This window comes from Diabrotica undecimpunctata, chromosome 4, assembly GCF_040954645.1.
Source record: "Diabrotica undecimpunctata isolate CICGRU chromosome 4, icDiaUnde3, whole genome shotgun sequence".
NCBI lineage: Eukaryota > Metazoa > Arthropoda > Insecta > Coleoptera > Chrysomelidae > Diabrotica > Diabrotica undecimpunctata.
Genome location: NC_092806.1, coordinates 71,585,225 through 71,609,506, shown reverse-complemented (window position 1 = coordinate 71,609,506; position 24,282 = coordinate 71,585,225). Strand labels below are relative to the sequence as shown.

Genomic DNA, 24,282 nt, shown 5'->3' with positions numbered 1-24,282 from the left:
GTTACCATAATTCTAAATAAGTTTATTCATACTTAAAAATGATGTAGTTACTTAAAATAAATGTAAATCTTAATGAATAGTAGGAAATATTTAGTTATGTACACTTTTTTTTTAAATAAAATTGTTACTATTTTACGATTTTTTTATTTATTTGTATGCATATTTTGTAAAATATTTGCATATTTTCGGGTAAACACGTGCATATTTATGCGCATATTTTCTACATTTTTATTTGCATATTTGCCGAAGTCTAATAATAAGAAACATGATGATCCTTTCTAACTTATTGATAGACTTAAACTTAATTTTTTTCTTGCCCTGCTCAAAGCCATTTATGCGAATATAACAAATATAAAGGGACACAAAAAACCTATTTACTTCTATATCAAATAATAGCCCTGAATAGTTATAGCTCTAAATAAATCTTATAACTGTAATAAAGAAATACCGTTGCGTTAGGTAAGGTTTAGTTTTTTGTTTATAACATTTTTGAAGCATAACCAGTTTTAATATAAAATTGTGTAGAGCATTTAATAGCATTTAATATAGAATTATCTAGAATTAGAATTTCCCATGAATATTTGCAGTTAGTAAGTTTAAGTGCTTTGGTAAAGTCCATAAATAAGATCAGGAAAATTACATACAACCTTTTACCATAACTTTTTATCTGAGAATACCAGTAATGAGAAATTTATGTAATTTTTAAATTTATCTAAGAAAGGGCCAAAAATATAATGTACTCTAAATAAACAGTATAGCACACTTTTAAAAAACTAAAGAAAAATAACTAAACAATAATAATAATAATTATGTAATTTTAAATAAGTTACTAAAAACACATTTTATTGTGTATTTAATTTTAAAGTATTTAGGCATATCCAAACCAGTATTGACACCTTTGGAAATGTAATTATACATTATATTGGTTCTATTGGTTGGGATTGGTTTTATTGTACAAAAATACGCTATCAGTAATTAAATTACCTGTTCAGTTTCACTTTTTTTTAACCAACAGAAATATATAGAGCCAACGAAAAAACAATTAGGGTAGGCCATGCTTTTATTATTATTTCTATAATTTATTGGATATAGTTCAATCACTAATTTTATGTCAATGGTGTGACATTCATAACTTAAAATTATGTATGTATATTATATGAGGTATATTTTTAATAGTTTTTTTGAGAAAATTAAATAAAAATTATATTTAAACATTATTGTTTTGCCAACAAGATTGGCTGTTTATATTTCCAGAATTAAAGAACGTTGTAATTATTACTTGGGTAAATAGTGTGCAAATTTTGTGTAGTTTTCGGAGATAATGGAAAATGAATAGAAAATTATAAATAATTAAATATCTTAATTTAATTTATTCATAATTTAACATGGAGACCTGGTCAAAGAAGTGAAAGATCAAGTACAAAAAGCAAATAGACTGGCAGGATGCCTTAATAACACTATATTGCAAAATAGACACATTTACACTAACACAAAGTCAAGAATTTATAAAATTAGTGTAAAACCAATAGTGACATACGCCTCAGAAACAAGACCCGACACAGCCATAACGCAAAAACTGCAGAATTACAGAAAATACGCTTAGAGATCGAAAGATCATCATCATCAGTGGCATTACAGCTCGTTATGTGCCAAAGTCTTCTTCAGAACAAACTTTCATTCGCCCCTGTCTCTGGCAACTCTTCTCCATGCTTTTACTCCAATGGATTTTAGATCATCCCTCTATGTTATCCTGATACCTAAGTTTTAAATCTTCCTCTGGCTCGTCTTCCCACTGGTCTTCTTCGGTCAAAAATTTGTCTGATCGTGGCATCTTCATCTCGCCTAATTACATGTCCTATCCATCGAAAGCGTGCTAATTTAATACATTTTATAACGTCAGGTTCCCCAAAACTTCTATATAACTCAAAGTTGTAACGCCTACGCCACAAACCCTGTTCTTGGATTCCTCCATATATTTTCCTTAGATTTTTTCTCTCGAAACGTTTAAGCAATTCTTGGTCGTTCTGTGTAAGTGACCACGTTTTAGATCCATATGTTAACACTGGCATTATTAGTGTTTTATATATGGTAACTTTAATTTTCTGGAAAGTTTTGGGGCCATATGTTTCCTCAAGCCATAATAACACTTATTGGCAAGCACTATTCTTCTTTTAATTTCTTCGCTGACATTGTTGTCTTTGGTCAGCAGCGAGCCCAGGTAGACGAAGGTGTCCACACCTTCCAGTTCCAGATCATCAATTAATAGTCTAGGTATCTGGTTGCCTAATCTAATGCAATACATATACTTGGTTTTCTGTGCGTTTATTTTTAAACCCACTCTAAGTGCAGACGCCCTTAGTGATCGAAATGCTTTGATCAGAGATTCTGTGGACCTAGCAATAATGTCTATTTCATCTGCATATCCGACCACTTGTACAGATTTATTAAAGATGGTGCCATTCGTATTAATATGGCACTCTCGAATTACTTTTTCTAGTGCAAGGTTAAATAAGAGACACGACAGTCCGTCTTCCCGTCTCAGCCCATTTTTACAATGGAAGGGTCTGGAAAAGTCGTTTTGGATTCTGTCCACACTCTCTACGCCTCTGAGTGTAAGTTCCGTTAGTTGAACAAGATGAAGCGGCATTTGAAATTACACCATAGCCTGTAGAGGTTTTTGTCTGTTGACTGAGTCGTATGCGGCTTTGAAATCCACGAATATGTGGTGGGTGTCGACTCCGAACTCAAGCGGTTTCTCAAGAATCTGCCTGACTGTGAAGATTTGATCCGTTGTTGATTTATTGGGTCGGAAACCGCAGTGGTAGTTCCCAACTATTTGTTCAGCATAGGGGATGAATCTTCTGTACAATACGTTGGACAATACTTTGTATGCCACGTTAAGTAGGGTGATGCCCCTATAATTATCACATACCATCATATCTCCCTTTTTGTGAAGAGGGTGCATTACACCTAATTTCCAGTCCGCGGGCGTTTCCTTCCGATCTAAAGATAAGTCAAGATATTAAAAGAAAATGTAACGTACAGTGTATAAATGAATGGACACAAAATAGAAAAAAAAAGAGTGGAATAACCACACAAGCAGAATATAGGAGACCTGTGTCGTCAAAGTAGCAAGAGATATGTTACCAATCGGCAAAAGAAGTATCGGACGACCGCGCAAAAGATGAAGTGAAAACCTTCCATAGAGGGATTAATCCGCTAATAAACAAGCAAAATAGCTTACAAAGAGAAAGAAGAAGAAAAATATAATTTAACATAACCTAATTATTAAAGAGCTTGTAATAGAGCATCTGGCCCAGACGGTATGCCAGTTGAAGTAATGAAGCTTATAAATTAAGAACACATTTATCTACTTGTCAAGGTATTTATTTATGTCAAATCGGGTGAGATCCCAGAAGACTGGTTAAAATTCACATTTATAAATTTTTCTAAAAGTTCTTAGTCAAGTAGCTGTGATGATTAGCAGCTAATTAGTCGTACCTCTCATATTCTTAAACGATTGTTACGAAAATATATAGTCGAATTAAAATTACATTCGACTATATAAAGATTTAGACGACTCACATTTTGGCTTAAAAATATTTTGGAATACGCGAAACTCTATTCAGTAAAACCCTTCTTCTTTGAAAGGATATCAAAGAAATAATGTATTTGCTTGTTTCATCGATTATAAAAAAGCCTTTGATAGAATCCGGTATCATGAGCTGAATTTTCTTTACAAAATCAAATTTGTTTTTCCGAATAGAATATTTGAATTAAAAAGAATTTATATTGACGGCGAAATACGGACAGGTAAGATTAGGATACTCGACAACAGACAATATAAATATACAGTGCGGAATTCGACAGGGTTGTTTATTATGACCTCTGATTTTTAGCCTATATTCTGTTCACATATATAAGAAAAAAGCATAAAATCTAACAGATTTTGGTCAGTGTTATTATATTGTGTAAAAAGGTGGAAATTAAAAGCAAATCAATTGTAGTAGTACACAAAAAAAATGATATACTGATACTTATGTGTAAATCGAACGCCGACGGAGAATTGAAAAAAATAAAACAATCATGTCTTTAAAACACTAGAGAAAATACACATATAATAAGTGATAAATAGCTTTTTAATATGGTATAAAATAAAACAATGGCAAAGTCTTGCTATAGTGATCATCAATGTCCGGGAGAGCAGACAAGGCATGTAAAAGAAGAAGATGAACCAGTAAACTCACAGCTGAAACCAATTATACATGCAAATCCAACACTGTTGGTTTCAGTAATAGCTTAACAAACATAGGACCTTGGCACTTTTCTTATATAAGATGGGTTTCAGTTCAATTGACTGAAACTTTGGAGAGATTTGGTCAAGCTGATGAAAAGTTCTTATTACCCCAATATTTACCAATCCAACTGAGAATTAACTTTTAGTCTATTTAAATAATACACATTTGTTTAATATACATGGCCAGCCCTGTGTTCGATCTCGTAATCATATTCTTGTAATCGTTCTAACCATCTTGCCATCTTGCCCTCTGGATTACGAAATTGTAGGAGCCATTTTAGAGCAGCGTGATCCGCGCGAAGAAGAAACTTTCTGCCATACAAGTATTAATGGAAATGCTCACAAGCCTTCACTACGCCTAGCAATTCTCTCCAGATAACGCAATAGTTTCTTTCTGGTTTTGACAAGACTTTGCTAAAGTAAGCGATGACTTTCTCCTGCCCATCTTGGATTTGGGAAAGAACAGCTCCTATTGCACTGTTGCTTGCATCGGTGTCCAACACAAATTTTCCTGCCTGTCTAGGGTAGCTTAAAATCGGTGCGCTGATCAGAGCCATTTGTAAGTGTTCGAAAGCTCTTTGACACTCTTCACTCCATGTATATTCTTTGCCTTCTTCTGTCAACTTTGTTAATGGCTTGGAGATGTTGGCAAATCCTTTGACAAAACGTCGGTAATATGTACATAGGCCAAGAAAACTTCTAATTTCGTATTTATCTCTTGGTACTGGCCAATCCTTAATTGCTGCAAGTTTTTTAGGATCAGCTGTTACACCATTACTTGCTACAATATGTCCCAAGTACTTTACTTCTCGTCGAAACAAGTGACATTTCTTCGGACTTAACTTCAGATTCGCTGCCCGCAATCGTTGAAAGACTTCTGTTAGATTATTGGCATGTTCATCGAAGGATCTTCCAACTACAATTACATCAATTAAATAAACCAGGCATGTTTTCCATGTTAGACCTCTTAAAACTGCCTCCATTAATCTTTTAAATGTGGCCGGGGCATTACATAAACCAAAGGGCATAACTGTGAACTGCCAAAGCCCTAATCCTATCGAGAATGCGGTTTTTTCACTATCAGCTGGCTCCATGTCTACTTGCCAATATCCACTTTTCAGATCGAGTGTGGAGAACCAACGAGAACCAGAAAGTGTATCCAAAGTATCGTCTATTCTGGGCAAAGGATAACTATCTTTTTTAGTTACTGCATTGAGCTGTCGGTAGTCAATACAAAAACGTGTTGAATCATCTTTCTTCTTTACTAGCACTACTGGTGATGTCCATGGACTATTTGATGGTTCAATTACCCCTTGTTTGTTCATATCTTTGATGATGTCTTCGGCTTCATCTCTTTTCGCAAATGGCAGTCGTCTAGGTTGTTGTCTGATTGGCTGAGCGTCTCCGGTATTAATTTTATGCTTTACTATGCTTGTTTTGCCATTATCCTTCTTATCTAAGGCAAAAACATCTTGAAATTCTATCAGCATAGATTTTACTTTTTTAGTTCGTTCATCATCAAGATCTTGGCACGTTTTAATCATCGTCTCAACAAGCTCCTTTGGATACTTAGATTTCGACGGTTTCTCATTAGTATTCATGGAACAAATCGAAGCCACGGGAACACACTGTCTCCGATCAAAGTTCTTTTACTTAACTTAATAGCAGTTCCCTTTAAATTCATAACTCTTACAGGAACAACATCTCGAATTTTCACCAAAGCTTTTGCCGTTAGGAATTCGGCATTATTCACATCTTCGACCATCCTTAAACTTCCCTCTCGGCAGTAACCATCAGGTCTGGTCATCAAAAGTTTCTCACTATTACCGGGTATTGTTACGTCACAAGTAGTTATTAAGCTGATAACATCTTCTTTGTCTTCATGAAATGGCAACTCTTCACCACTAATCTCGAGAACTCCATCTTTGACATTCAATACAGCCCCAACTTTTCTTAGTAAATCCATCCCCAATATGAACTCGTCGGAGATATCTGCAATTAATACTCTATGTTTCACTGTGTTTCACTGTGGTCTGGCCAATAGATACTGACATATTAGCCTCGCCATATGTATAAGTTATCTCACCAGTTGCTGTTCTAAGCTTTACTGTTGCAGGCGATAATTTAAAATGGCCTCGTACTACTTCTGGTCGTGCAATAGTTCTCGTTGCACCTGTATCTACCAAAAACGATCTACATTTATTATTGATACGACCCTCAATGTACAAGCTATGAATTCCACCCGAGGACGTAATGTTCACAGTTACTATGGGGGCTGTGTTTCTCGAGGTCGGCAGTTGCCCCTTGGTGTCGACCCGTTCTAGTTTTCCGACTGTTGTATAATTTTCTTGCAATTACGGCGAATGTGACCTACATCACCACAATTCCAACATCTTGGCTCGCGTCTCTTTGGCATCGTGTTACGAACTACTTTTCGTACCATTTCTTCCAGACGTTTATCGTTTGGTTCGTCGCCTTCTTCGATGGTTCTTACTCGATGGCTCCGTGAAGTTTGACTAGCTGTTTCATGTTTCAAGGCAATAGCGAGAGCTTCATCCAGAACTTTCGGTCTTGCTAGTCGTAAAGCTTTCTGTAATTCACTTTCTTTTAACCCATTGACGAAGGTATCGACAGCAATTTCTTCCAAAATGTTGTCTGGTACTTCCGGATAAGCCAACCGCACTATACGAGCAACATCTGCTTTAAACTCTTGTAAATTTTCACTTGCTCGTTGAATTCTACTTCTTAGTTGCGCCTTGTAGACTTGTTGTAGATGGGCATCTCCGTAACGTTTGTCTAGTCGAGTGAACAAGGTCTGGTAACATTTTTCTTGACCCTTAGGAATCGATCTTAGGATATCCGCAGCATCACCTCTTAAAACAGCAGTCAAGGAAACAGCTTTTTCTTGTTCTGTCCAATAATTGGCTGTCGCAATAGCTTCAAATTGTCTAAGGTATATGGATCAAGAAGACTTTCCATCAAATGGTGGCAATTTGAATCTCATATTATGTGTCGTTTCGTCTCTAGGTGATTCTTCTTTCACTACCGGATCTAAGGCTATTGTGTTAACTGGTGGTAGCACTTTTGTATTAGTTATCATGCTCTCTAACTGTTTGATCTTCTCTTCTACTTTATCGAATGTTCTTGTGACTTCTTCAAATTTGTCATTGTTTTGATTACATACTTCGTCGAATCTTCTAGACATATTTTTGAATTTCTCGTCGTTTTGTTTAGCTATTTCTTTAATAGTTTGAGACGTTTCATTGAATCTTTCATCATTCTTTCGAGAAGATTCTTCAATCATTTGAGACGTTTCATCGAATCTTTTGGAAACAGTCTCGAATTTATCATCAGCTTTTTTAGAAGTTTCTTCTATCTTCATTAAAACTGCTTCTTCTGCTGACTGAAAATGGAATGTCTCTGGATCATCTCCATTCTTATTAAGAACAGTCTTTAATCGTTCTTGGAGTATCTTCTTGGACCCGCTGCAGTCTTCATCGCGTTCTTCCAGTTGCTCACGCAACTGTTTTACTGAAAGTTGTACTAGCAACATCTTTGGTCAGGCACACACGTACTTTTTAAATGTTCTTTCGTACAAAGGACACTACCGAACTACGCGGATGTTCCCGACGAACAATACTTTTCAAAAGTTCAAAAGTCTTTTTCAAAAGTCACTGCTGAATTTATTTCTTTTTACTCACACCGTAACACCAACTGTAGCGAGATTAAATAAAACGAGCGGTTCGAATTTATATACATATATTTATTTATAGTTTACAGTTCGGTACTCTCTTATCAACTAACTCTACTTCTAACATTGTTACCTATATATACCAAAAGTATTATGTTCGAGAATATTCTGGCGTAGTCCCACCTCTAATTCGCGTACGTGACCGGTTATTCTCTCTCGCACTCGATACACCGAAAAGCTTCTGGAAGGGTATTAGAGATGCAATGCAACCGTTACCTGGGCCATGCCGAGAGCATGTTCGTAACAATACTTTCCTAAAAAAAATAAAAACTAGTAATAATAGTAAAACTTTATTTTAGAAGTGTTAATTTTGATGTGAAACATCTATTGGCTGGAGTATAAATCAGATCGTTTTTATTTTGTACAATATCAACTTATACTTAGTTTGTAGGTAAATATTGTACACAGTGTTTCGTTTTGCCATTTTAGTTCCTTCAGGCTGATCAGTTGTCTTGCTTTTACGGCGACATCTACTTTTGCCTGGACTTGAAAGGACGGTATTGCTTTCTTTTCGTTTTTCAATTGTCCATATTATACGCCGTGATATTTTTAAGGCAGCAGCTACCCTCTTAAATTAAAAAAAATTTCATAGGTAAATATTATTAAATATTAGATAGGTAAAGCGCAAGCGGTAGGATGCTTGACTCGCAAGCCGGTGGTCCGGGGTTCGAATCCCACCGCCGGCAAGAACATCTAGACATTTTAAAAATGTCTATAGGCCCCAGGTCGACTCAGCCTGAATAAAAATGAGTACCTTGGGTAAAACCAGGGGTAATAATAGACGGTTGAAGCGTAGCACTGGCCATGTTACCTTCCTTGTATACCGTAGGCCCTAGATATAGCAGACTACCCTGCTATACTCCCAAAGCCGCGACAGCGGTATAAAACGGGAGACTATTATTATTAGATAGGTAAATTATTAAACAACATACAATTCATTACAATACCTCTTGAACACAAGCCAAAGGTGCCAATAAGGGTCCTCTGTTCCTTTTTTCCAACTCAAAATATTCATACAAATTCAGCACGAGTTGTTGGGATTGAGAATTTAATGTATTTCCATTCATATTCTAAAAATAAAAACCTTGAAAAAATATTCTGTTTGATATTTATGACCACAAATAATGTTTTATATCGATCCGTTAGACATAGTTTTAGCTAGATTCAAAGATGATACATCAAATTAAAGGTAAGAAAATTTAACTGCAAAATTTATTCTTACATCAAGGAATCCAACACTAAGTGAACAGTTAGTCGTTATAACAACTCTTTTTGAGAAAATTTATAAACTCAAGGCACGAAAATATAATGGAAAATTAAACAAGAGGAATATAATTTTTGTAAACACCACAATGCTGTGAAGTTGACAATAAGCAGGTTCAATGATGAGAATTTATCACAGACTGTTGTTATATTACTGTCTTTGTCTGATATATTATTAAATGTTAGACAAGCGGCTTAATTTCAACATTTTATATTCTGTGAGTAGAAATGAGACCAAATTTAAAAATGGTTCGTGAATAATTTCATACCTGTGCAAAGATATAGCGAACGAACTGTATATTAATTTAAGTTTTATGGTTTAGCTAATTCGTTGGAAGTGACGGAGACTTAGGACGCTGTATATCAGTTAAACTCCTATTACAATTTTAAAGATTTTTAATAATGAATAGCTTTGTTTTGGAAAAACTATGACATACTTTGAACTCGTTAATTGTAGTTTGCATTACTTACAAGATGTCTTAGATAATTTATTGTTTTACTGGAATTTCCATAAACCACTTACTGCGATAAATACATTACAACTAAAAGCTTTTCTATTGATTTTCTAAGTTGACCATTACTCCGTAAGTTTATATAAAGTTAATTTAAAACTATGGTTTAGTTAATTTTAAACATTTTTAACAATTTTTTGGCTTAGTTTAAAATTTTAAACATTTCAAAAATCAGCCTACGAATCGATACAAAATATTGAAAATTCTTGAAAATCTTTTCTTTTCATGTTGTGTATATTTATTACAAAAGACAACCCCAAAAAATTAAAGATAAAATGAAAAGACATTCTCAATGCGATAATACTGGGTAATATTCTTTTACAACTAGGTTATAATGAACTTCTCTCGGCAATCGGGGCTCTGCTATGAGTTGCCAGCAATTATTTACGTGGAAGAAGAATGAACCGGTAACAAATAACAAATACAATTAACGCATTTTAATTGATCTGAAAAGCATAAAACTGGATCTCATGTCCAGTTAACAATCAAGTGCAAGAGAAAAAAGTTTTAGTATTTTGGAGAAATGTCTCGACCCAAAAGACTACAGTATATAGCATACATATTAGTTATTAGACGCTGAAGCCTATGTATAATCCAGATAGAAAAATTAAGGTTTTCGATACAGCTTGGCGCCACTTTATCATCAGATTACTGTACGATTTAGAAATTAAAGGACACTGCCTTGCATTATAAAAAACTTCTTATATAAAAGGTATATGCAAGTTAGAGTAAATGGTAACTTGTCGTCAAAAGTGGAATTAGAAAATGGGATTCCTCGGGATCTGTTATATAAAGTCCTACGGTATTTATAAACGCCATAAATGATTTTCTACGAAATTTAAAACTTCCACTTAAAGGCCGCTTATATGCTGACGATCTCGTAATATTTGGTCAAAGTAAAACTTAAACAATCTCTCACAACTTGCACAAAGTTTTTTGTTAGATATTGCAAAAGAGTTCCAGAAAACTGGATTTATCTTTATAACAACTAAAACTAAATATATAGTATTTTCTAAAAACAAAGTCAGTACACCAATCTCATTATATCTATACAATAAATCACTACAACAAAAAGATTCGCTAAAATTGCTAGGAGTTACTTTTGACAGAAAGTTGAATTGGAAAGGACATATCAATAATATAACATGTAAATGTTACAGAAGATTAAATTTACTAAAAATTCTAGCACACAAAAATTGGGGTTCAGACAGGAGTACATTGTTAGTTATATACAGAACTATTATACGATCACAGCTAGACTACGCGGCTATAGCTTGCGAGTCGACATCGAAATCAGTACTTAAAAAGCTCGACACTATTCACAATACAGCACTCAGAATATGTCTGGGAGCCTTTTGTACAACACCGATTGAAAGTTGTGGTTAAATGATAGAAGAGCTTACCGTAGTCTAACGTATGCAACAAAAATTAAGGATAATGCAAAAATTTCTGTCTATAGAAATACTTTTACTGATAATTTCCCAAACCTCAATGCAAATTACCGTTCTGTTAAACCTTTCTATAAAATAATAGAAGAACATTTGCATCTGTTTGATATTGTCATACCTGAATGCTGAATGAAACACATCGGTATCAACGAATATAAAAGCTTATATAAAAAAAATCAATCTTAAGTGCGTGGAAAAATAAACGGAATGTGTCGAATTCAAAATTAAAACAACTAAAACCCACCATAGACACATGGAATATGTTACCTACGTAAGAAGCCAAGAAATAATAGTAACGCGCCTCAGACTCAGACATACTAGGTTAACGCATGATTACTTAATTAAAAAGTGCAAACCGCCGCGATGTGAAACGTGTAATACGACATTAACAATAATGCACATACTACATATGTGAATGTCCCCTCTACAATCAACAACAAAGTAACAACAAGATACCATGAACACTTCTAGAAGCTCTAGGTGCAGACTGTTACTTTAACAATATGTACTCTGAATTTTTTTGAAAGACATTAATAAGTACCACAATATGTAATAAACCAAATTGTAATGCAGTAATGGTACCCAGTGTAATCCATTAATTTTTCGCTAATGGCAATTTGGTCGATGCGATTTTCTAAATAAAAATAAATTAAGGATATATACCAAAGATCTTTCAGGTAGCAATGTCGAAACGTTTACTACACAAACCAATTCTTTTATCTACAATTTCCAATAATTTTTTTTCGTTTTAAATCGTATTTAGTAAACTATAAATAAACTTTAATCAAAAATATACAATTACACAAAATTCACCAAATGTTAAGTTCGTTAAAAATGGCTTCTTGAAAAAGATGCAAGTAAAGCAAGTTTCAATGCGGCATTTAGGATTTATCCAGTTACTATATGTAATATGATACGGACACGTCCAGAGGATGGATAACTCAAGACCCTCTCAAGAGAGGAAGTAACTAAGGCGATGAGCGCAAGAGATCTTAGAGTGAGCCAAGGGGATGATAGTGTGACATGGAAATTAGGCATCGGACAAGTCGCAAGACGTTTTAAAACCGATTGATATATATACCATATGTAACAACACGCATTTATTTTGCGTATGTTAATATAGTAGACAACATTCTTCTTCTTGATGTGCCTATCCGTTACGAATGTTGGCGATCATCATGGCAATCTTTATCTTATCTGCAGCAGCGCGGAAAAGTTGCACAGATGTTGTATTGAACCAGATTCTGAGGTTCTTTAACCAAGATGTTCTTCTTCTTCCTGGACCTCGTTTTCCAAATATTTTTCTTTGCAGGATGGCTTGAAGAAGAGTATATCTGGATTCATTTCGCATAATATGTCCGAAGAACTGTAACTTTCGAGATTTGATGGTGGTCAGTACTTCTCGATTTTTATTCATTCTTCTGAGGACCTATGGACTCGGTCAGTTCACAAGATCTTAAGCATTCTCCGATATAGTCACATCTCAAATGCTTCCAGTTTTCTGCACATATCTTCGTTCAAGGTCCACGATTCAACACCATAATACACAACATAGTATTATAATTAAACATCCAGATCTGTATTTAATTGACGCCGGTGTCGATAAGGCAAAGTCCAGTAGGTCTCCCATCAAATTTCCTCAGAGAGCATTAGGTAATTTTGATACTAGATAATCAGCAGATATTATCATTATCCATTTGTAAAGGGAAATATCTGTGACACGTTCGTAGTCTGTTGCTGGGCATATTATTTTACTGGCGAATTATTTGGATATTTTAAAACTCAAGTTTATTGTACTTTTCGTTAGCGGTTTTCTAGAGCACAAACAATCAGGTATCAGGCATATGACAGGCATCAGATATGTCTCAGATATGTCTCTGTGTATTGGAAATGGCGGTCTGTATTTTATATAAAGTATTTATGGAAACTCTCTGAGCAAAGATTTTGGTACTATATTGGTGTAAACATGATCGTTTTAGATATAAGATACATGGAGATAATAATCTGGACTCACCGGAGGAAGTATAGTCGTCATCATGATGTTATTTACTGTCCGTCTCCAAAGATCTCTGGAATTGATATTCCTGGAATTTCGTCGATCCATCTTGTTAGAGATCTTCCTCGTTACAACTTATAGAAGAGTAGTATTCAGTTGTGCAGTATACAATTCCTAGAGCACCTGTATGATATGTTTTTAGGTTCTTAGTTTTGCTAAGAAATACTCATAAGAATGAGTAAGCGGTTGGTTGTCCATGTATTCTTTAAGTTTAAGGAAAAATAGCTTACCTCGGTGTTATTGGAAAAGGTAAATCTCTATTGTTTAAAGTACTTTATCATACATTAAAAACCTTAGAATCACTCGGTAAGATATTCTGAGGAGTTTTGGATTAAAGAGTTTTGAGTTTCAAGTGCCCAGTTGTCTGCATATCTAAATTTTTTAAATTTAGTAGGGGCATATTAGCTATATACAGACTAAATAGTAGCATTATAAATGCGAAGCCCTGAAAAAAGGCCTTGTTTAGAGTTCTTTGTTTTCTTACTGTATTTCCGGTAGTTATATGAAAGTTTCTATCTCTCAGCATATTATTTAGGAGTCAAGAAGTCGCTTTGAAGGAGATTATTTTAAAGAATTAATAAATTAATTTGTCTATCTAGACTGTGTCATATGCAAAAGTTAGGTGAACAAATTCCACATAGGTATTCAACCTATTTTGGTAACCTGATTTATGTAAGTACTTCAAGAGATTACTTGATCAGTGATGCTTCTTTGTGGTCTAAATCCTTCTTGTTTAGTTAATGTTTCTTGAGTAGCTTTGTGCTAATTTTTTTGAGGATCAGTAAGTCAATGGAGCGTTAATTTCTGGCTTATTTGCTGCTTTTTCTTATTTTAGACTCTCTATAATTTTTAATTGTTTGAAGGGATTTGGTAGGTAACCTAACTTTAGTATATCTGTATAAAATTTAAGATCTCAATCAAAAATACAGGAGTTGTGCTATCGATGTTAGTTGTCTTGTTAGGTTTATTGTCGTAAGAAGCATTTAAAATTTTTTTTAGTGATCGCTGTGGAGTAAATCTAATGGCAGGTAGCTTTTAGATATTTAAGTTTTTTTGTTATAATAGTTGTGTTGTACACTTTTAATTGCATGCAACTTTAAAGGTGGAGTGGAACTAGTTTTGATGCAACTGTATGGGGATTAATGTCATATTTTTGCGTTAATAAAGGAAGACGAGACAGAATGGGAAATATTGAAATTAAAATTCTCTGTAACGTAGACGATGCAAAATTCATAGTCCAAAATAAAGATAGCCTTCAAAGACTAGTTTACAGATTATAATAGCAAAAGATTTTAGCCTTTAACTACGGGCTACGGTGTATTCAGTACACTCGCACTAAATTGGCCGTCATACATGATAACAAATGATTGTAATCAGTAAATAACCAATAAGATGTAAACCGGAAGTCAATGTAGTTAGAACTGACCAAGTCATTAAATTAATAAAGTACCTAGCGATTACACTGTCCATCTATGGAGACGTTGAAAAAGAAGTAAGAGAATAAATACAAATAGCAAACAGTTAAGCAGGATGCCTTAATAACACTATATATCATAACTGACATGTTAGACGTAAGATGAAATTAAGAATATATAAGGCCAATATAAGACCAATAATGACATATTCATCAAAAACACAGCAGGAATGAGAAGAAGAATTATAAAAAACACGCTGAGAGCAAATAACAAGTGATAAGATCGAAACAAAATGTAGTGTACAGGATAGAAGAAGTATTGGCCGACCACACAAGAGTAACAAACTTTCACAGAGGCAACAACCCGCCAATTGGCGAATTGTCACCAAGGAAGTTATCACGGAAGAAGAAAAAGAAGTTGTTATCGATTTCTCAAGTTGTTAGTTTGTCACTTCTAAGTTTTCTTAGGAGTGATCACGCTTCATGGGTAAGACTAGCGATTTAACTTTGTTTTCCGTTTTTCTCTTCTTACTATATCTTGGCTGAAGTTTGTCCGCAATGCGCTTTCGTCGGTTTCAAGATATCCTTAGTAAAGATTAAGAAGTTACATTGTAAAAATGTAGTAGAAATATTGCAGCCAGAATTATATAAATCATTCTAACAAATATTTGGTTTACAAAATTACTTATTTTTCAAATGTGATTGGATCAATGGAGCAACAAACTATTATGGCTGAAGAATTTTTAAGGAACGTCAAAACTTCTTAGATATCCATCCATTTTCAAAGTACTTTTTTATTAGCAGATTGACGTCTACTAACGTGTTAGGATTTACTATAAGATACAGTAAAACACCTTCCATATAATAGAGCTTCCATATAATTCTTAGATTACTTCAAAATTTGGATTTTTCGCATGTGAGTTGAAGTAGTTTAGATTTTAAAAAATTATCTTAACAAAATTCTTAATCCAAAACAAGACAATATTAACTTTAATATACTTTCATACTGTTTAACTAAGTTTGTATATGTGTTACAATTGATGTTTCCCGGCATATCTTTCAATTCTTTCTCAGTGTTCTCTGAGAAGAGATAAAAAAATGTTCTAGAAGTATAAAAATTCTAAATTTAAATATTCGAATATTAATGGAACATAATATTTAAAATATAAACATTATACATTGTCTGTCGGAGCAATTATTATATGATCAATATCCTCGTATGAGTGGTAATAAAAAGTACATTAGGAAGTCAGGAATAACGTAATTATATAGTATTATTTTAACGTAAGTAGAAACTTACCAAACATGATGTCAATAGAACAGTCATCATGGTTTCATTTACCTGTCGACTCGACGGCTCAGTAAAGTGGACTTAGGGTATGGAAATACCGAAGATACATGGATGTGTGAGGTGGAGGTCGCAGTCGCGGTCGATACATCGATGTCAAAACAAACATTCTCATATCTCAAGGATGTTTTGCCCCTTCACCCTCGCGACCTATCATCGCGGTTTATAGCAATGTCGATGCCAGAATAAAATAGTTTGTTTTACATCGCGATGGAGCTGTTGATCGCGTGGTAAATTACATGTTTATTGGTGATTTTCAAACCACTTGACATTCGCCGGATATACGGATGCTATAATAAATATACTGAAATGTATCCAGACTCATTCTCATATAAGCATAAAATCTGTCTGAATGGTATATCTTAAGCTCTTTAATTAGGTGATGGTATTCTCCTAGATACTGCCTTTTTCATTTATAGAATGAGCCGAAAGCTGGCGATTTAAAGAAGGCCTACATTCACTGTCGCCAATACTGCTACTCATGTACATGATTTTATATTGTAAAACATCTAACTTTCCCGGAACACATGTCAGTCACTTAAGAAACCGCAAAGAACACTGAAAGAAAGGTGTATCTTCGATAATGTTGTACCCATCATCGATGTAAACGTCGACCGCCGCCGCGACCTCCACCGCGCACATCCATGTATCGTCGGTATGTCTGTACCCTAAAAAAAGTGTCAAGTTTTCTAGGTTAATGATTCTAATTACACGCTACCCGAAAAAATATTTGAAATGAAGCAGTATAAAATATTACGTGTCTGCGACTTTAACCCGAGAGCAGCCGCGCTCTTTTTTGTCAAGCGATTTTTATTTTATTGTATTGTTATTTACTTTTCATGTTACAAATATCTATTTGTAACAATTATTAAAAAAATATATATAAAAACTTAAACGATATATGAAAACGGAACAAACGCTAAAATAAAAGATAATAGATACAAAAAAAACGGAAAAAACACTTAAATATAACCATTATGTAATGTTATAAAATTCTTTACGACTCATACTCCTACTCTTTATTTCTCCTTGTGTATTGACAGCATACGTACGTTGTTGTGGACGTATGCTCCTTGCAGAAGGTGTTCCTGCAAGTCGAACAGGTATGCTGTGTGAACTTGTTTTTTCTTAACTTTAAGATAAGATATTTAGAAAATGCTTATTTATTTGCGAGATGGTGATCTTTTTTCCTATAACGTTGCTTATCTTTTGGCGTAATGGAATATGCAGAGATGTGACTAAATCTCTTTTTTCTATATAAGGTATCTAAAGACTCCGGGACAAGTTTGCAACATACTTTCTTCTTTGCATAAAAATTTGGGTAATACTTTTACAAATAATTTGAAAGTACATTGTAGCTATATTCAGTAATGAACAAAATATTGTAAACGGTCACCTATTACTTTTCCTAGTTACTGGATACTTTGTTTTGAGCCCATCCACTACGTCAACTCTTCCTTTTATGTCATTGTAGAAGGAAGTTATGTATGGTCTGTATGCATCATGTGTTTCAGGGTCAATTAAATTATCGTCATGATGATGGAAAGAAGAAGAACGTACTTATTTTTCTTTAGAAAATAGAATGTCAGGGTATATTTACTATTTAAATGGGAATAAGCCACAATTAAAGGGGAAAATACGTTTATTGACGTTTCAATTTCACCCTCGGAAATCGTTCTCAAAAAAAAAAAGATTTTTTTTTGAGGGGGTATATTTATTAGAGTCTTTCCCGTAAGCAAACATGCCACTACATATAGGGCTATTTCTCACTTGAAGTGATTCCGGTGGTATGCCAGGCTTATTTTTGTGCAAAGTGCCTACAGTTGTTAATTTATAGTTAATATAGAGATCGTCTGCTTAAGGCAACGGGGTGAAATAATTGGCCATGGTGACATTTCGTCCAGATTTATTTATAGGCTGGATAAGACATTTTACTATACTTGTATCAGTCACAAGGTATCATTTGGCACTTAAATGGACCTTCGGCTTGCTTTTCTGCATAAATTTTCATATTATTTGTATAATGGGTTTGTACATCTGTCCATAAATTTTAATTGCGTATTTTGCCGGTTTGTTAGCAATATATTGTCTAAACCGCCATCTTCCTCGGAAAGCCTTTAACATCTCGTCAATTTTTGTATTTTGACTTAAAGTACAAAACTCTGAGCAGTTCTGGATAAAACTGTCAAACATCATACGTATTGGAGTTGGGTTATCAAATTTTTGTTTATCCTTTCTGGAACTGTTATTGTTGAACCTTATGGCATCTAGGGGAGTGTGGAATCGCATTTCATTATGGGATGTGCCACAATATGTGGGATGGCAATCTCTTTTTCGCTGAAAATGTGCTCGCATAAGCTCTAAATTCTGATTCGTGAGATTTAAATGTTTTCAATTACAGCATTTGAAAAACCAATTTTCAATAATCTAAAACTATTTTTAAACCTTTAGAGGCTAACCGAACCCCAGGTAGCGTGATTAGTAGTAAGTAGTCTTCGTACGACTTGGGTAACTGAGCCTCACGTTGTTTATCTATATAGGTAAATATCCATCTATCTAGACACAATACTAGAAAATTATACTTGAAAATTTTGACCTACGTTTTCAGTCGCTTCATTAGATTTTATACAACTGAAAAGATGACATGCTTGGTCGCGTGTTAGATTAATACAAGAAAAGTAAAGTCAATTCTACTCATATTTAGTTACGTTGTCCAGTACCCTTGGACATGCGCATTATTACACTCTTCCTCGAGGTATATACGAGTGGAAATCTATGTTGTCAAATTATTTCATTAAGTTATCACGGAAAAGGATAAAATGTTAGATTTTTCCCAACTCGGCAGATGGATGAGTAGTCCGTTAGATATAGAGACTTGGGCTCGGTGAACACCCACTATTTAATTTTTACTAAAAAAAACTATAAAATGCTATAATAGTAAAATTTATCACTAATAATAATTAACCTTAATTTTATGCAACCTAGGGAACACGGGTTTGAAGGCTATGATATGTTTAAATTGGTTCTATCCTTTAAACTTAGAGTAGCCATCGTATAAAGTTTACAGAATATAATTATTATTTTATTTACGTAAATAATTTTTAATAAATATTTATTTTAAGATTTAACCTCATTTAAAACTTCGTCTACTTTGTATGTATTTAAATTTAAACTTTCTTATAATAAGGTGTAAACCTAAAGCGACATCACATTAAAAGATATGAATATAAAGTATTTTTAATCTTGAGGCTCATATCACATCGTATAATTTGGCATAAATTGAGTTTAGACTTCACCTTTAAAACAAGTTGGTAGAAAAATATAGCTTACTTAAATATTCGACCCATAACATGAAAAATGGAAAGGGTTTCTCAAGTTAAAAGCTGCTGCAAAATATCAAGTTTCATGTAGGAAAGCGGTATTTTAAAATAAATTATATTATGCTGAATATTTTTCAGAGCTTTAAGTTGAAAAATATAAAAGTATAAGATGTTTTAGAGCCGGTTTTACTTTTTTGCTTTTATACTGAACAACATTCGAAGTTTGGAATCATATATTATATTTGAGATAATATGTTTCTAACAAAAACGAACTCAGAAGTAACTTACAGTTTAAAGAAAACTACTTACTTTACTTGATAAAGTCAAACTAAGGAATATGAGTTTTATTCATTCATACTAATTTATTTTTGAATAGAACCTGTTTTAAACTTATTGTGAATAAACGTGCGGATATAATAAAAAGAAATTGAAATTTGAAGACGAACTAACCGAGTTAATTACAGTAACATAGGAAAGAAACTGGTTATTTTAGAATCTTTATTTTTTTCTGCTTTTTTTTATCCCTTAATTTTAGACAAATTGCTATTTTTTATTAGAACGCTTTCCTTTTCCGTGCTTATATTATCACTTTAGTTATTTCTAGAACCGTACACGCTTCGATATCCAATTGATGATTTATTTGAAGTAACTTTTATGGCACTTCCTTCTTTCATACTGTTATTATGTTTATTTTACCGTTTTTTATTTTAATACACAGTTTAAACATAATGTCTTTATTACATACATATACACACTTTATATATTCTTCATTTAGTCTTATTGGCAATGTGTTTGATTTGCCATATTATGTCGTTAAGGCATCTATTGTGGCTCTTGTTGTTTTTTCCTCTATTTTTTTACTTTCTATTTTTTTTGCGTATTTCCAGATTCCAGTAAGAGTCTAAGAAGGTATCCATTGAATTCTGGCCGGCAACGGTGGAGAAATCTTTTTTAGACATCCAAGGTCATGGAGCAAGATATCCAAGCATCTTTTAGCCGAGTAGGACACTAGGCCAGAAGACATCAATGTAGTGTCGTAATAACCGTGTTCCGGCTAAAACGTTAACCACCGTTCCAGAATAGTGGTCTTGCCACTCAATGAACAACTAAATTTATTTTTTTTTTTATTTAATAAAACTCCAACAGGAATCTTATGATTATTGCTATCTGATCATTCACTATGATCAATAAGCAAGTTTGTTCTATATACAAAATATTACAAAAAACTTATCTAAGGTTACATTCAGCTATATTCCATAGGCTGTAATATATTATAGTACTACTAGCTAACGTGTACACTTTAGCAGCACTTTGCTCTGCTTTTTCAATTTCCTTCACTTATAGCACTTACTCAAACGGCTTCGTTCTCTTAAGTCTTCTTATCTAGTTGGCGTTGTCTAGAAGTGGCATCAGTCTAGAGCACCAGTTGATAAAACTAGATTAAATAATACCACACATAAATTTAAAATAATTCAAAAAATTAAAAACGAATCGGTTAGCATCTACCTAAGTGAACTATCAAATGATAGCGCTACTGATTACTCATTGTGCAAGGCTACCAAACGATTAAAAAGGCCAATCTTCCAGAATCCACCAATTAGAAATACTAATGGTAGCTGGGCAAGAAGCAATATACAAAAAACCAACAGGTTTGCTGACCATCTAGAAAATAATTTTCAACCAGATGAAGAACAAGAAATAAGTAACTAGAAGCTCTCTGATCAAGATGAAATAGAGATTAGCCCTGTAATTCCAAAAGAAGTACATTTGAAAATAAAAGAAAATATAAATAAAAAAAAGCTCCTAGATTTGATCTAATTTCTGGGAAAGTGTTAAAGCAACTTCCAAGAAAATCTATAATAAAATTAAAATATCTTATAAAAGCTTCCTTTAGGCTGAGGTACATACCAAAGATATGGAAGGTGGCAGAAATTATAATGACACTAAATCCAGGAAAACTGTTCCAGCCTATTTCACTGTTCCCTGTCATGTCTAAATTATACGAAAAATTACTCCTAAAGAGACTAAAATCGATTATAAAGGAAAAAAATTTAATTCTTAATCATCAGTTTAGGTTAAGAGCAAGCCACCCAACGATAGATCAGGTGCATAGAATAACAGATATAGTATTGTTCTGAAGCTATTTTTTTGTGACATTTTAAAGTAATTACTATTTAAATGGGAATAAGTCACAATTAAAGGTTAAAGTATGTTTATTGACGTTTCAATTTCCACTTCGTAAATCGTTCTCAAAATACAAACATTAGTATTTTGAGAACGATTTGAAGTGAAAATTGAAACGTCAATAAACGTACTTGAACCTTTAATTGTGGCTAATAATCTAAATGACACATTTTGTGAACCATTCATATAGACAAAAAGATGGATTTAAATTATGAACATAGAAAGATAAATAGACAGATTTAATGAAGTGGTTTTTGGAATATTTTACTTCAATCTTTTTAGATCTACTTTAGTTATTTAATCCTAAATTACATTCTTCAGCCTGACCCATTTTGAAGGGTTTAATAGCTTTGAGACTAAACCTTCTATGTAGTTTGTTGCCGATGAGTTTTTTGGCTATTGTAAGGAATCACACATTTGCCATGCTGTCGCACTGACACAAAATGTGCTCTGCTGTTTCTTTATCTAGGTGATAGAATCTGCATAGGTCATCATCTGCCAATACATCAGCTTGAACTGCCTATTCAACTTACACTGTCTTGTTAGCAGATCTATTAAAGCTTTGATTGTTTTTCTGTCTTGGCTTATAGGTCTGCTGTAAATTTTGGCACATGTTCTATAATAAGCTGTTTCGCATGTCTTTGTCCTGGTGAATGTCTCGACCATTTCAGAGATTTGTGAGCTACCCATTTTCTTATAAATGTTCTAATCATAAACATTGGACGATATTTTTTATAATTTTTAACAAGTAACTACTTTTATGTATTGGTGAAAGTGTTGCATGTGTGTGTATTATTTCAGCCATTGTTAATTTATTCCTAAAATAAATTTAAAATGATCATCATGTACGTTTAAATTTGATATGATTTACTTAGAATATTTTTGATCAATGAATTGCATTGCTCGGTATTTTGTCATTCTGATTACATGTCTTAAGTTTTCGTCTTTAATAACCGATAATATTTTTGATTTAGTTTCTACGCTCCTAATACTTATAGATTTAACAATCTTTCGATCTGTAATATTCATAGGATTTTTTGGTACCGAAAAAGTACAAAGGCTTGTAGAGCTTGTGTAAGTACTTGTTTAAGAGTCCATGTATTCATAACATAAATAAGATTTAAAAAAACGTAGCACCTAGGCATCCTTGGGCGTAACTTTATTCTTATATCCTTTCTCTTAATTATAGTACTTCCAATTATTGGTCGTATGTATTAGCAACTTCTAATTTAGTGGTGACCTCACACTTAGTTTTCTTTGAGTTGACTGAAATTTTTGTTTCTTGTTCCTCAATTTTTCGTTGATAGCCATACCCTCCAGTAAAATTAACAACGTCTTTTTAACAGTTCTCCTTTAATAGTTCTACTAGCGATAATTAAAAAATATTCTATGGATATTCGCTCAGTGCGTGACTGACGCGACATCTACCGAATTCACTTGACAGTTTTGGACCTCCCAATTTGAGGTTAAACATATGTTAAATAGATACGAAATTGACAAGTATTAATAATTAGTTTTTTAATTATATTTTGTCGGTTTATGTACAAAATAAATGTAGTATTAAAAACTGAGTTTTAAAAATTCATCAACTTTATTTTTTCAACCCCAAACGGAAACGAAAGGGAAAAATCTAGTACTAGCAAATCAAGTTTTTGCATGTGGAAGAGCATGTAATTAAACACAATGATAGTAAAAATTATGATATAAAAGCTAAAGTCATCAGGCCTGCAGTTTGCTTGAAGCCTTATGAAATATAATTTAAGTTAAATTATTTAAATTTTTCCTATTTCAATTGCATAAAAATGAAATTATGTAATATTTACTTTTTCATATTAAGTAATACACTCACTATTTATGCTAATATTAGCACAATTAAATACGCAACATGTATTTGCACCCATTTTTGATCAAATTTATGCGTAAAAAGATCGAAAAGGTCCAATTTTGTCATATTTCGCCGCTACGCACGCTGTCATCGTTTCAAGGTACCCCTACCATGGTCACGCACGGAGCGAATAACTGCCTAAAAAAAAAGTCACTTTAAACTCAGTGTACGTATAGTATTTCTTCGATAGCTCAGATATTATATTAAATAATTTGTTTGACATCGTGATCAATAAAACTAAAATTTAAGGTATTATTTTCCGTACAAACATATTACTACTTTTTGCTTATGTTCCTATTTGTTTGTAGATATTTAATCATTTGAAAAGTATACACGTATGAACAATCTCGTGCATGAACTTTATTAACATACATACGTATTTAATAATGTTATTATTAGAACAACTATAAACAATTAATATTAGACGATACAAATTTGTGTTATTTAAATTTATTATTAATATTTTACTATATTTATAATTTTTTTTGTTTCAGAAATAATCAGCAACATAAACAGAATGCAAGATATGTGCCAATTCCTTGTTAGATCTTTATTCATTATTTTGGCTGCATCTTTAGTAGCATCTCACGCTAGGCACCTTGGAGACGAGAACCTGGATGATAACAATCAGGTAAGTTATTTATGAGTTAGTAACGATAGGGACCCAACAAAGCAGAGTCGTTTTGTAAATTTTTATGATACTGATCTGTACTGAGTTAGAATACAGTTAACAGCTGCTGTTAACAGACACCTCTACGCAACGCAAACATCTGTTTAACGGACCGTTTTTAGACCGTCAAACAT

The 24,282-nt window shown here is 33.3% G+C and overlaps 1 protein-coding gene across 1 annotated transcript in view; it reads left to right on the top strand.

The window, feature by feature from the left end:
• LOC140439663 (uncharacterized) overlaps positions 1–24,282 on the top strand; it is a 336,018-nt gene that overhangs the window by 271,745 nt on the left and 39,991 nt on the right. Inside the window, exon 3 of the mRNA XM_072529720.1 lies at positions 23,973–24,109. Coding sequence (XP_072385821.1) covers positions 23,996–24,109 — 114 coding nt within the window. The 5' untranslated portion in view covers positions 23,973–23,995. The remainder of the gene's footprint in view (positions 1–23,972; positions 24,110–24,282) is intronic.